This window comes from Pleurodeles waltl, chromosome 4_2, assembly GCF_031143425.1.
Source record: "Pleurodeles waltl isolate 20211129_DDA chromosome 4_2, aPleWal1.hap1.20221129, whole genome shotgun sequence".
NCBI classification, from domain to species: domain Eukaryota; kingdom Metazoa; phylum Chordata; class Amphibia; order Caudata; family Salamandridae; genus Pleurodeles; species Pleurodeles waltl.
The window spans coordinates 839,814,293-839,826,653 of record NC_090443.1 but is presented as its reverse complement, the minus strand read 5'-3'; the positions used below and the strand labels follow the sequence as shown (position 1 = coordinate 839,826,653).

At 43.8% G+C, this 12,361-nt stretch overlaps 1 protein-coding gene across 1 annotated transcript; it reads left to right on the top strand.

The window, feature by feature from the left end:
- The first annotated feature begins 392 nt into the window (after nt 1–392).
- LOC138293378 (CARD- and ANK-domain containing inflammasome adapter protein-like) lies at nt 393–8,570 on the top strand. Its single transcript, XM_069232573.1, has one exon. The coding sequence runs from the start codon at nt 752–754 to the stop codon at nt 3,023–3,025; it is 2,274 nt and encodes a 757-aa protein (XP_069088674.1). The 5' UTR covers nt 393–751; the 3' UTR covers nt 3,026–8,570.
- Nucleotides 8,571–12,361: the final 3,791 nt, after the last annotated feature.

Sequence of the window (12,361 nt, the reverse complement as noted above, 5' to 3'; positions counted from 1 at the left end):
ATTGCAAGGTTTTAGTAATCTTGCCGCTGGAAAACAAGCATTCGAAAGGCACCATGGTCCCGAGCTGGGTGGGTCCCTGGCATTCGTATTTCTTCTCTTGGCACTCAAACAACCTTGAAGCAATTGGAATCTGCCTATAAAGAGTGTGAACTACAACAAATAATCTCACCGGTTGTGTTGACTCCTGAATATAAGAACTTTAAGTATACAGTGTCCTCTTTTAGCCAGCGTGCAGTACACAGTCTAATCTCTGCTTCGCATACTGTAGATTACCTGTACAACACCACACCGTTTGTTCATAGCAACTGTAGCCCGGTTGCCAGCAATTATCTTCTGTGACTGTGATAAAGCCTTCAAAGAACTTCCTGGTAGAGGCAAACTCGCTCCGTTGGTATCAGAGGAAAGTGGCTGGCTCGGGAAGTCCCTGCAAAGTGCAGGACCTGTCCTTTGGTGTCTAAACTGCAAACCTGGCTGGCTTTCCACAAACGTTTAGCATTGGCTGGGGTACAGAAACTTGCCCGGATTTCGCTCCCGCGATGGAATGTTTTGTTACCATGGAACACGACGGAGGGCAAGGCGAATCTTAACCATGCTGGCGATTTGTGAATGGGTGTCGAGGAATGCTTTTCAATTCACCCACTGTTCATGCAACGGCGAATTTCGAATTTATGGATTTATTTGTGCTGTGTCGTCTACGGTGACATTTTAAGGATGTTTTGATTCGCCTGCACAGGGGTGCACTTGAGCCAGGATGTATTCTACAAGCGTGTTCACTAATCCCTACGCCATCGAAGTCCTGAAGACGAGAAAGCAGGACCTGGTTGAGGAAATTAATAACACCGACCACCTCCTTATCTGGCTCGTTGACAATGGCATTTTATCACCGGATAAGAAAAAAGTGTTGTCCACCTACAGGTCTCGCACAGAGAAGAACGCCAGACTGCTGGACATCCTGGTCACCCAAGGTGAGAGGGCATGCAGACTCTTTTTCTATCCCTGTTTAAAGCAGGTGGAGCCAAGTGTGTACCACGCAGTGCGAGCTTACGTCAACAACGTCAATGTAAATATAGGTGACAGCAAAAGGCAACTGGTGGGGTATTTGCTTGAGAAAGATAAAGAAAGTGCAGCGCTCCCAACGAAGCAAAGCCAGACCAAAAAGGAATCGGTCAAAGTCGCACCGGAAGTGATTCGACCACATAAAGAGAGAGTAAACGTGGAAGAGCAGCCCAGACCTCTAGCAACAGAACCGAAGGCAACTCGACACGATATGAACAGTGTCTTTGAGGCGATTGCTAAGGGTGACATCTCCGACCTGGAGGCCTTGTTGCAGGGATGTGATGTGAATGCCGTCAATGCTTTCAATGAAACTCTTTTACATGTTGCCGCTGCTAATGGCCACGTGGCAGCCATTGAGCTCCTAATCAGGAAAGGGGCTAAAGTAGATGCCAAGGACAAAAATGGAAGGACGCCACTGCACAGGGCTGCAGAAATGGGCCACGCAGACGCTGTCCGCGTTCTGTTGCAGGCGGGCGCCAACCTGTACGCTTTGGACAAGGAGGGTCAAAGTCCACTTCACCTGGCAGCTCAAAACCAGCACGTGGACATCATGAAGATGATGCTTCAGGAGGAAGGAAGGCTTTACAAGAACGGCCACCATTTTCTACACATGGCAGCTCTCAAGGATGAAAGCAGTCTGGTAAACCTTCTTCTACAAAATGGTGCCACAGTCGATGAAAAAGACGACAAGAAAAAGACTGCTCTGGCTTACGCTGTTTCACAGGGCTTTGAAAAGACTGTAAAGGTATTGATGGAGGCTGGGGCCAGCATTGATTCTGACCTTATAGAACTTGCTTTTAACAGCAATAATCAATCAATCTTTGCGTTGCTGTTGCAGTATTCCAGAGGGCTCTCACCAGACACCCTGGTGTCTGCACTTTTCAAAGCTGTTCAAATGAACCTGCATGGAATAGTAGCTGCTTTGGCTGACAAGGGCACAAATGTAAATGCAAAAAATGACATACAGTATACCCCATTGCTGTTGGCTGCAGAGCTTGGGAAGACAGAGTCGGCAAGTGTTCTCATTGAAAAAGGATGTGACTTGGATGCGAGAACACCAAACTCAAACACTGTGCTCCACCTAGCAGTTCAAGCAGGCAATGTTCTTCTGGTCAAAATGCTTCTCCAGAAAAAAATAGATGCCAACATTGGGGGCCTAGGTGACCAAACACCTCTTCATGTTGCAGCTTTTCATAACAAAGCAGAACTGGTTGATGTTTTAGTTTCGGCTGGATCCAAGATTGAGTGTGTTACCAAGGAGTTATTCACTCCTTTGCATATTGCCAGCCAGAGGGGCAGTGTTGATGCTGCACGCCGTCTGCTCCATCACAAGGCCAAGGTGAATGCCAAGGATAAACATTCCCAGACCCCATTGCACTTTGCAGCCAAGGTAGGAGATCCAGCAATGTTGGAGTTGCTACTTAGTTTCAAAGCTGACCCTAACGCGGCAGATAAGGAGAAGAAGACCCCACTGCATCTCGCTGCTGCGGGAGGACACCGGGAAGCTGTTCTAGCAATGCTGAGTCAGCGAGTGAGGGTTTCTGTGAAGGACATGGATGGTTGCACCCCACTGCACTACGCAGCAATCAATGGAAGCACTGACATAGTGCAGGGCCTTCTTCAGGCTGGAAAGAACAAGAATGTAGATGATAAAAATGTCTGGAGGAAAACGCCACTGCACCTTGCCGCGGAATATGGGCACAGTGACCTGACTGACCTACTTCTAGGTAGTGGGGCAGCCATGAACGCCTTGGACAACAGCAGGGACACGCCGCTGCACTGTGCTTGTAAGGCTGGCCACCTCAGCACTGTGCAAGCACTGGTGAACTGGGCCCATGGGGAGAAAGCTAACTTACAGGCCACAAACAGCCTCAAGAAGACGCCTCTTCAAGTTGCTGAATCCGAGACTACAGAAAACCACGTACATATTGCAACATTTTTGAAAAAGAAGATGCTAATAACCAGATAAAGGTGAATGTTGAGCAGTTTAAAAATAGATGATAATTGTAAATACTACATATAATTGAGAGTACGTGTAGCGTTAAACCTAAAAAAAAGCCTAATTAAGAAGTAACTGAGTAATTGTTATTAACTCTAAAAGGCCAACAGCTCAGGAACAAATTCAGTTACATGACATGTGACTAACTTTTCCCTAACCGTCCTGGATGTTCAGAGGCACTGTGCTGTGGAGAAATCTTACTCGTATAAAGGTGACCTAATCTCCAACCCTAACGACCCTGTCTAGATCTGACCTGATTTGAGTAATCTTTTAAGGGATCCAAGTAGTAAATTTGTCTAAGTGCAGATGAAAAGTAAAGGAGCCTTTCTGATTAAGTTACATTAGAGGGAATGCCAGATTCCTTCAAACCAGATCAGACGGTTTCAGTACAGAAGGCGTGAATACTCATTTCAAAGACTTCGAAGCAGCTGGTGCAGAAACACAACGAACTACCTCCCCAGTCTGTGAAGATGCAGATATTTTTGCGGTGTGTGTGGGATAAAGTCTTATTTCTAAACCATATCCGACAAACCAATAGCAGAAATCTGAAAGTCCTTTATGTGTACCATTAAATGAAGAACGGACCATGGTAAAGAGCAAAGTTTACATCTGAATTTAGGTAACGTTTATGCATTGATAAAGTTCAATAAATATAAGCGGCTGCATTCATACCAGCAACACATCGGAAACTCAGAATTACAGCAGGTTTAAGGTCAGATGCAGAAAGAGAATGTTAATTTTAGAGTTTGCGGGGTTGCACCTGCGATTTCCCTACTTACTTTTTCATGGGCCACAGACAAAATATATTTATCTGATCACGGAATGTACAAAAATCGCTGGTTTCCATAAGCATGCATAACCCTTATTTGGTGGATTTTCAGCCAGTGCAAAAAAAAATCCCAAATTTAGGGCTTTGTTCACTTCGAATATTTTTCTGTCGCCTCTGTCTAGGCAGACGGCCCGTTTTCCTAATGGCCAAGAAAGGTATATACGGGTGTTTTTCTCACCCTATTTGCACACTTACGTCAGCCTTTATCTGGCACTACTAGCTACATAAATTGGGTGTGAGAATCAAGGGGAAGGTTTAGGAACACCCGCAACGCCGTGCCTTTTCGAGTGTTCCCCACTTTACCATTAGTAACCTCATTTACCCCCGGGAACACCAATATTAGAACACCAACAGTAAATGTTCAACTCTGGAAAATCCAACCCACCTGTGGATTTTTCTGCGTTGTAAATTCCCTCTCCAGGCAAAACCATCTGCAGATACTTGTTCTGTGTGCCATTTGTGGGCAGAAATCTAACATTTCTGCCCAAAGACGGCCCTCTTTACCAAATAACTTTGACTTTGGTACTTTAAGATGTTTCGTGAATCCTGACTTCCGATCCAGCATTGCTCTTGTTGTCTTCTTCTTTTGGGGAGAAATAAAATAGACAGATTTGAAGCTTCTATAAGAAGTGAAGATATATCATTAACATGTGAAGAACATTTTTAGAATAGCAGTTATTCAAATACTGGATGTGTTTATTAAAATATGGAGCGCTATATTAGGTTGTATGACAGAACCACACATGCCATTACCACGCATGCCTTTACAGCGCATCCATTACAACCCAAACATCTATAACACGCCATTCTTTACCATGCACGTTTTTACAATGCATATACCTTTACCAAGCATGCCATTACAATGAAAATGTATTACCCAAGTAAGTATAAAGCTTTTTTTTAACATATATATATATATATATATAAATAAAATCACCCCAACCCCTAAACACAACCACTCCTAAAAATATCTTTGGCACTCAAATACCCTTACCCACCTCATTTCCTGAAAATATCCTGGGCACTCAAATACCCTTAACTACCCTAAACTCTAAAAATAACCTTGCCATCCAAATACCTTTACCCCCCTAAACCGCAGAACCCTAGAAATACCCTTACCACCCAAATATTATTACCCACCCTAACCCCTAAAAATACCCTTTCCACCCAAACACACTTACCACCCCTAAACCCTAAAAACATCCTTGTCAACCAAAAACCCTTACCCAGCCAAATCCTAAAAATACCCTTGCCACCCAAAAACCCCTACTCAGCATAAGCCCTAAAAATACCCTTGCCACCAAAATACCATTACCCACCCTAAACCCTAAAAATACCCTTGCCACCCATACACCTCACTCGCCCCTAAACCCTAAAAATACCCTTGTATGTATATATATATATATATATATATATATATACACACACACACACTTACCTGCACTATACTTACTATACTTACCTTTACAATGTAAAGGCATGCGTGGTAAAGGTATATGCATGGTAAAATAAAATGTGTGGTAAAACATGCGTAGAAAAGGCATTTGCGTTGTGATGGTTGCATGGTAAAGGTAGTGTGCAGTATTGACCGTATTATAGTTTCTGTTTCCCGCTACATTAACTCTTAAAATCTGTCCTTCTGAAGTAACGTAAAGCTTGCTATGGAGCCAAGTCAGAGAAAAGAGGATTTACATTTGTTCACCGCGGTATCTAATGCTTTTAAAATAATGTTTGGAGTGGCATATTAACCTGTGGCCACCATGTGTTTACATGGCTAACTAATACTTTTACCTTCCCTTGCTTTTTAGTCAGGACCACTGTGCATTGTGGGAAATGCAGTTTTGTCTTTTCCATGCTATGAATAGGCCTCCAAGTCCCAGCATGCTAAGTGCGCCTTAAAAACCAGAACAAATGACATGGAACCAACTCGCAGCCAGGAAGCAAGTTATGATTTTTGTTTTAAACAAAAGCCCATAAACGCCGAGCAAGTGATGTTCAATCAGGAAAAAGGCGTAGGTGTCAGGCACGAGTGTGAAGTTTATGTTCGTAGACACTTACTACAAGGGAACCTTAAAATACACAGCTGTCAAGCATCGCCAGGCTGTGTGTCACCAGTGGTGTAATACAAAACGATGCAGCCCACTGCAACATTCAGTAATGGCCCCCTAAAATGTCCTTCAGGCTTAATATATTGAAGATGCACAAAAGCCATAGTTGCTCAGTAAACTTCTGTATTTTAACACCGTTAGCCAGTTCTAATTTAAAAATCAACATCACTTCTACTGCTGAGCGTTTTAAAGTTATTTCTAATGTGGCAAGAGGGACTATTGCAAAGTGATGGTTGTTTTAAAGCCAGGACTGGTTGAAGGGGTGAGAAATGCCAGCTAACTCATATTACGTCAATGTCTTTCAGACGCCATGAATGATACAATTGATACATCAAGACATTTCCTGAAATAATTTTGACATTGTAACCACGTTACAATAGCAGCACAATAAACACTTGGTCATTGTCCAGACTGAAAAAACCTGCAGGTCCTAGAACAATGTCAGTCCTGGTTCCCCAGTGAGCCAGCTTCTGATCAAAACATGATACAAAACCTGTTGTCTTGACTCCGATTATCGAGATCCACCAAGAAGTGGTAGCATAATTGCTTTAATCTGTTTCGATTTATCATCATCATTTGGCACCGAAGACCACACCATATTTCTGGCTAGCCTGACCATGCTCGGAATAGATGCTGAGCCCTAGCTTGCACTGTGACTTTTTAATAAGAACTCACACAACAAATTGCTAATCCTCCTGCGTAGAAGAATAAATGTCTTAAGTGTGGTATCCTCAGGGCTCCTTAGTCGCATGCTCTTTAGTATGTGTGTCATTCTGCTGGCCAACAAGCAAAGGAGCCTGAGTTCTTTCTTATACTGGTGTTGGACGTAGATTCTGTGCATAGATGTTTCAAAACCTTCTGTATGTCTTAAAACCTGTTCTTGTCTCAAAGAGGTTCAATGGCAGATGCCTCACATGGAAAGGAAATAAAAGAGGAGTGAGGTCTTTTGGTTGGAAAAAGGCCCTTCTAGACCAAAGGCCACAGGTTTGGCGCACTGGGTCGGGCTCTAAGCGCTGCACACGCAGTTAGATACTGAGGGGATGGAGCAACAGTACTGCAAGTTGTGGGCAGTAGATGGTGCAGTATTATGACTAAGTACTTTATAAAAATGTTTCAGGGAAGGAACATTCCTGAAGTGATACAATATACCTCGATTCTTCCAGCATACTTAAAACAAATATGACTTGCTCGGTCCAGTTTCAGGCACATCATGTGGCTTGAAAATCGGACACTAAACCTGCACGTGGAAGGGTGGTTAAAATGCACTGTGTGCACACCTGTTGTATTTGTTGTGCCGAACACTGTAAACGAAACTTTTTTTCCATTCTTGAATTAAAATTCACTTTGTTTCCTTATTGAGCAAGGAGTATCAACGCAGTTCTTTCCTTTGCCGCCAAACTAGGCAAAATGTTTCTTGCCCACATGCTGGCTTTTTATTGTGCTGAATGTATAGGGTTGGCTACCTATGGTGCAGAGGTTTGGGGCACACAGGTGCTATCGCTATTACAGATCCAAAAAACAAATCCACACACCTCCTATTGGCCTTACCACCGTCCATCACCTCTTCCATCACTCATACAGAGCTAGGGCTTACCCATCTCAAGGATATTTTAAAAACCCGACAACTACTGCTTTGTTGAAGGATTTGGGTTAATGAGGCCCTCCCCTTAAACAGATTCCTAATCAAGGACTGCCTGTTCCTCTCACGGTCCCTAGATATTTCCTGGTTGAGGGGCGTTAGGGAGATGGCAGTGGCCCTGGGCAGGCATGACTTATTCAAAGACCCTTCATGCCCCTTGCCCACAATGCTCAAAAAAACACTCAGGGGCACATGCTATATATTTTGGGAAAAAGAGAGATGGGCTAAGGTGTCTGCATTCCCTTCCGTCACCTGCTGTTTGCAACTAGACACCCTTAAGGGCATTCGGCTATTCCCATAATACGATGCAGAGCACTATCAGCACTTTATTTTCGTCGGCTTTGCCTTAACATATTTTATACACTGGTTACTTTTCCTCAGTGCAACGACTGGTTGCGTAATCTTATGCCCTGCCCTGTGATCAGATGTCAGCACAAAGCACTTTACATGAAATGTTTTTCAGTGCCTTTTACTCTGCTTACAGGTCCATGGTTCTAAAACCTCTTTAACTTAAGTATTTCATGTGTCTCTGTACAAAAGCCTTGCACGTTTTCCAATCTCTGGGATCAGAGGAGATTATCTTCATTGTTTATCCCTTTTTGAGACTGGTGCTCAAGGCAAGGACATCGCATGGGTAGTTCTGTACATAAGGATGACACGTCTGTGCATCCTGGCCTTAGATCCATTTGAATCCTTTCCCCTTATTGATCAAATCATTTTTATTGGTGTGTTGGATTTTAATCTGTGCATCTCTCGCACTTTAATGGCAGATGTTTTATCCTTGCAGCAATGCACCATGTTCTGAACCCGGTGACCGCACCTTGTTTTTATCTATGTGGGTTCTGTTTGAATTTACTAAGTTTTATTTCCCATTATGTATTGCTTCTTGTATTTTACTTCTGTGGTCTATTTTAATACGACTGAATAAAGTTGATTTGATTGATTGATTATTTGAAGAAGTCTTTAGAGAGCCACTGTAACTCGTATAACTATAATTAGGCTTGCCAACCTTAGAATAATTTTAACTGTGTGACTGTAGACGGATGAGGAGGAGTGGCCTTGGTCTCGGGGCTGGGCTCTGGCAACAAAGACTTTGGACCCGCTGCTCTGACCAAGCAGCCACATTTTCTCTCGCCCACAGGAGGAAGGAACTCGTTTAGAGTCACCTCCGATGTCATGGGAGGTTTGAAATGCAACCCAGCTGTGCAGAGCTCTCACACCTAAGCTGGAAACCTCGTGAGTGTCAGGTGGCTTTGTGCCCGTGTGTTAAGGGATGAAACTGTGTGTCACACGGCTGCACTGTGAGTTCGCAGGCCTGGCGTTGGAGTTGGTGAAAAGGTTACTAGTTAACTGCAGGTCCCAGGAACCAATCAGGTGGTGGGAGTGGGCAGATCGCAGTGGCTGCAATTGGTGTTAAAAAGACAGTATAAGGGCCCAAGGTGGGAGGGAGTCACTGAATCCAAAATCACAAAGGAGTATCAGGAGAAGGAGATGGAGCCCCACATTTTATAACATTATATACAGCTCAAGTGACAAGAGCCATTTCCCACTGTTGAAAGTGGTAACATAGCGTTGATCCAGCTTTTCAGTTAGATGAGCCCTACTCCGGTGGGCCACTGAGGAAGCTTTCCATCCACAGGGTCAGTGGGGGCTACGCAGTGCTTAATTTGTAAATAAAAACGTGTCGGTGCCCAAAGCCCTCCTCTTAAACACGCGTCTGCTGCAATTAAATGCGGGAACACGGAATACTGAGGCGGCGTAATCCTGAAGCCATCTTGGGCCTCTTCAATCCACATAAAGCCACTCCCTGCCCCTTCAGCTCACTCTTGCAGCTTTCTACTTTCTCCCTTTGTGACGCTTTTTTGTTTTTCCCTTTTTCCGTCTTTCCCATATGTGTCTTTTGCTTGCAGCCAGTGCTTTAAATGGAAAAATAGAAGTGCAGGTACTCTGTAATAGAGTACCTGCTTGTTTCTGAGAAGTGCCGGTACTCTCCAATTAAAAGTATTACGTTTTTCTTGAGATATGCCGGTACTCTCCCTCTCAAAATAAAAAAGTGCCGGTACTCAGTACCGGAGAGTACCGGCCCATTTAAAACACTGCTTGCAGCAATATGCTTGAGACAGAAGAATAAGCCCTGGCCCTCAAAAATAAGTGCCGGTGCTCAGCACCGGAAACAACAAGCACAAATTAAGCACTGGGGCTACGTCAACAGAAGCCTTAAATGAGGCAGAGAGACCAAGAGTTTGGCAGACAGGTTACCCCCTGGCATTTGCAATGGAGTCGCCAAACTCTAAATCGAGCTCAATCATTTATCTGGTAACTCTTACATTGAAAAGTTTGTGTGCTTTTTTCAGCTAGTATGTCATACAACAAAATAATCTGAATCAGACTGTTAAAAATCCACAAGAAACTTTGTGGTATACCAGAAATATATAACATACTGTTGGACTTCTTTGCTTATGCAGGGTCATCCTCAATCTTTTTGCCTCCTGCCTCCTATTTTTTCTGACCTGTTGCTGTTGGCTTTTAAACTCTGAGCACTTTACCACTGCTAACTGGTGCTAAAGTGCATATGCTCTCTGTGTAAATTGTATGGTTAATTGGTTTATCCATGATTGGCATATTTGATTTACTAGTAAGTCCCTAGTAAAGTGCACTAGAGCTGCCCAGAGCCTGTAAACCAAATGCTACTAGGGGGCCTGCAGCACTGATTGTGCCACCCACATAAGTAGCCCTGTAATCATGTCTCAGATCTGCCACTGCAGTGTTTGTGTGTGCAGTTTTAAACTGTAAATTCGACACCCAGAAACAGGCTGGCGGGAAGGGGGTCGGAATCCCCATGGCGGCGCTGCAAGCAGCGCCGCCATGGAGGATTCTCCCAGCCGGGGGTAATCCGGCGGGAAACGCCGGACCCGGCTGGGCGACCGCGGCTTCACAGCCACGGTCGGAATACAAAAGGAAGCACCGCCAGCCTGTTGGCGGTGCTTCCGTGGTCGTCGACCCTGGCGGTCGATGACCGCCAGGGTCAGAATAACCCCCATAGTGTCTTTCTATAGTTTGCTGTACTTTCTAGCGCCTGGAGTCCTCTTGAACTGTGGTAGTGATTTCAGTGACCTGTACTATGATAGTGTTGAGGACAAGTGGCTCTTTCTACTGTCCTCACAAATCTCAAGAGATCTTTATCCAAAGTAAAAGCAGACATTATCAACACAGGACTAACCCAGCTCCACCAGCTTCCCATTCTTGAAAAGATAGGAAATATCTAGAGTTATCAAATGTAAATGTTTCATCTGCATGGTTTTGGCTCATTTGAGGTATCAGAGATTTTTTACCCCCTGTGACACCCACTACGCCCTCCCGGAACCTCTCATTTTGACAACTCCTAGATTTTGTTCTTTCACTTTCATAAGACACTTTCTTTGCACTACAAGGCCCTTCTTTCCCCCAGCCTCACACAGATACTTTGAATGTTGCATCTTCCATGTTCAAGGGGCTCCTTAAAATGTAGCTTTTTATGAAGATATCAATATGATCTACAGCAACTGACTTGCAGTGTTACGGTTTGTAATCCAAAACACCTTCAGATTTCAGCAGTTGTACACCGTACAGAATCTCAGCACATTACATTATAATACCACAGTCTGAGGGCTATAAAAAAGCATACGCATTTTCACCTGTACAATTCATGCAGTAGTGGAAATGTTCTCCTCCGGTGATGTGTGAGGCCGCCCATATGTGTCAAGCCTAATCTATGGCTCACCATGCCACTTATAGCATTGGTTCAGTTTGGTTTAACTTTGTGGCATTGTTGGTGTAGAAAATGAGAAGAGAACCTGCATCGTCTTCGTCTTTATTTAACAGTCTCCCACATGGTGGTGTGGAACAACAGACCTTTATCGAAGTCACTTCCCTGCTTAGTGATAAAGATGCCGCCACCGAACATGCAGTTGCCACGTTTCATGATTATTTGTGGACCAGGCATAACATGAATAATAGATGCGTACAGCTGTAAAGGAGATGTGTGCTCTGAGAAGCATGCAGATCAGAGCAAACATGATTAGCTATGCTCCTTAGTGTTTTCTTGGTTCTTATACACCTACATATTTCCTATGGGGGAATAATCTCTTGTCTAATGTTCATAATATTCGAGATTACCTCTTAAATAGCTGCAAAATGGCACTATGTTTTCAGAACCCCCATTTAACTAGTTCAGTGTTTCTAGTTGACAGTACTTTACATACTGAGCTGTAGCCATGTGTGTAAAGAGAAGTGCAAAGCTACAAGCATTAGTATGCCAAGGTTGCATAACAGTGCATTCCCCTTTCACAAAGACTGCAAACGCAAAACACCAACAACAAAATACGAAAACATCTGTCTTCCAAACCTTCTTCATCCTATGGGATTTAGATTTCAGAGGACGGGATATCCATCACCGCTGTGAAGGAGTAATCCATCCACCGAGTTCTAAATCAGGCCCTTTATTGGTAGTAACTTGTCAGTGTGCAGTGTTTGCTACTGCAGTTTAACTGTTTTGTATTTCTGTAAATCAAATGCTATAATTAGCCTAAGCAATGTTTTTTAATTCTATCCACCTCACAAGGCTGAAGGGGTGCATTGGCTCTAAAGTGATTCAGACTTGTTGCCTGCAGAATGCGTAAGAGGTCAGCAGTTTCAAACAACCTAACTTTTGTTTATTGTAACTGTTAGACCTGGCATCCTTAGCGTGGTCT

What these genes read in the sequence shown, in the direction of transcription:
- LOC138293378 (XM_069232573.1), top strand. Translation starts at nt 752, where the DNA reads ATGTATTCTACAAGCGTGTTCACTAATCCCTACGCCATCGAAGTCCTG.